The sequence below is a fragment of the Dinoponera quadriceps genome, unplaced genomic scaffold, assembly GCF_001313825.1.
Source record: "Dinoponera quadriceps isolate SergipeBrazil2010 unplaced genomic scaffold, ASM131382v1 scaffold13780, whole genome shotgun sequence".
NCBI classification, from domain to species: domain Eukaryota; kingdom Metazoa; phylum Arthropoda; class Insecta; order Hymenoptera; family Formicidae; genus Dinoponera; species Dinoponera quadriceps.
The window spans coordinates 1-1675 of record NW_014567499.1 but is presented as its reverse complement, the minus strand read 5'-3'; the positions used below and the strand labels follow the sequence as shown (position 1 = coordinate 1675).

The following is a 1675-nucleotide window of genomic DNA, read 5'->3' as shown; positions in this document are numbered from 1 at the left end:
TTGAATATTTAAAAAAATATATAATATTACAATAACATTAAATAATATTTTTTTAATATTATTAAGGGTAGACATATAACCATCCATTAATATTCCAGAAATATTACTTAATATTAAATAATGTTACGTGCTTATAGGGAGAATTTCGATATTGTTCCTAATCCTCGTTCCATATTCTTGTATTGTGAAAATATGATCGTCTATATGTCGAGATTGAATATCCTGTGTTCCTAATTCCTTATATTTGATTCTTTATTCCAGATCTCTTTCATTATGTCTGAGTGCTTTCTGTGATAATTCACATTTTCGAATAATTCTAAACTTCTTCACAGTTATCAAATACGCGAGGGCGATTCGATAAATATCGACGTGACGAGCCCTGGGGCAACGATAGCTTTAGGACTAATGTATTTTAATACCGGAAATCGTGCAGTGGCCGAATGGATGCAAGCCCCCGACACGGAGTATCTGTTAGAGTTTGTCAGGCCGGATTTCCTTCTGTTGAGAGTGCTCGCCAAGTCGTTGATTCTGTGGGAAGACATACAGCCGACGAAGTCGTGGGTCTCTAGTCATGTACCTCATATAGTTTATAAATACCGATTGCAGAAACCTGCGTCAGAATCCACGCCAGATGTAGATCTGGAAACTATTAAGTTAGTGAAAGCATTTGATTATTATTCTAAACACATATTCATATATTCGATATAAATCATGATTGATTCATCATTGCATTACAATTTACAGCCAGGCCTATTGCAACATTATAGCCGGTGCCTGTATGGCTCTGGGGTTACGTTACGCGGGTACTGCTAATAAAAATGCCTTCAAGACTCTGTACAATTACGCTCAGATGTTCACGGCGCTGTCACATAAAACTATAGCCGAACTGGCCGGTAAATCGACCGTCGAAACGTGCCTAAACGTTGTCCTACTTTCGACCGCAGTGGTAATGGCGGGTACCGGCAACTTAGACGTAAGTCTCAATACTCATCGAGAAAGTGGGCCGGAGGAATTGATTAATGCCACTTGCTTGTTGAATACGTAGGTAATGCGAATATGCAGGCACATACGCACCCGTGTGGGACCTGCGAGCAGCGTTGTCACGTACGGCTCTCATTTGGCAACGCACATGGCCCTCGGCCTCCTTTTCCTAGGTGGAGGGAGATACAATCTTTCGAACAGTCCGAACGCGGTGGCGGCTCTTATTATTTCGCTCTTCCCAAAATTCCCGACTCACAGCAACGACAATAGGTTTGTAGAGCCCCTTCTACAACGTCCGTGAAAATATGCAATAAGACGTAAGCAGNAGTAAGCTAATTGACCAATTGGATTTTTGCGATCCAAGAACAGTCGACTGTAGTTGGTCAATTTGCTTACTGCTTATGTCTTACTGCGTAATTTCACAGACGTTATAAACTTGGTCTATAATGGGCGGTAGGAATATGTTTATAAGAAATGAAAGTAAGAAATCAACCAATCATGGTCGATTATTCTCCTTATATTCGAATATGATTGGCCAGTTTCTTATTCTTATTTCTTATGAATATACTTCTACTGCCCATTGTAGACTACGCTTTACAGACGTTATAGAAGGAGCTTTGCATGTACTTTACGGGTATCGACAGGATATATATATAAATAATCGATTTAAGCGGGTTTAACTATGTTTATGAAT

General features: G+C 39.5%; 1 protein-coding gene across 1 annotated transcript; it reads left to right on the top strand.

The window, feature by feature from the left end:
* Window positions 1-310: 310 nt before the first annotated feature.
* Window positions 311-1610, top strand: LOC106751468 (anaphase-promoting complex subunit 1-like). The gene is made up of 3 exons (XM_014632368.1): window positions 311-653; window positions 745-973; window positions 1046-1610. The coding sequence occupies exons 1-3, from the start codon at window positions 406-408 to the stop codon at window positions 1280-1282; spliced, it is 714 nt and encodes a 237-aa protein (XP_014487854.1). The 5' UTR covers window positions 311-405; the 3' UTR covers window positions 1283-1610.
* Window positions 1611-1675: the final 65 nt, after the last annotated feature.

Bases quoted from the DNA above. Each gene is read 5' to 3' on its own strand.
- LOC106751468 (XM_014632368.1), top strand. From the start codon at position 406: ATGTATTTTAATACCGGAAATCGTGCAGTGGCCGAATGGATGCAAGCC. The intron at 654-744 runs GTTAGTGAAAGC...TACAATTTACAG, and splicing joins GTAGATCTGGAAACTATTAA to CCAGGCCTATTGCAACATTA. The intron at 974-1,045 runs GTAAGTCTCAAT...TTGAATACGTAG, and splicing joins CGGGTACCGGCAACTTAGAC to GTAATGCGAATATGCAGGCA.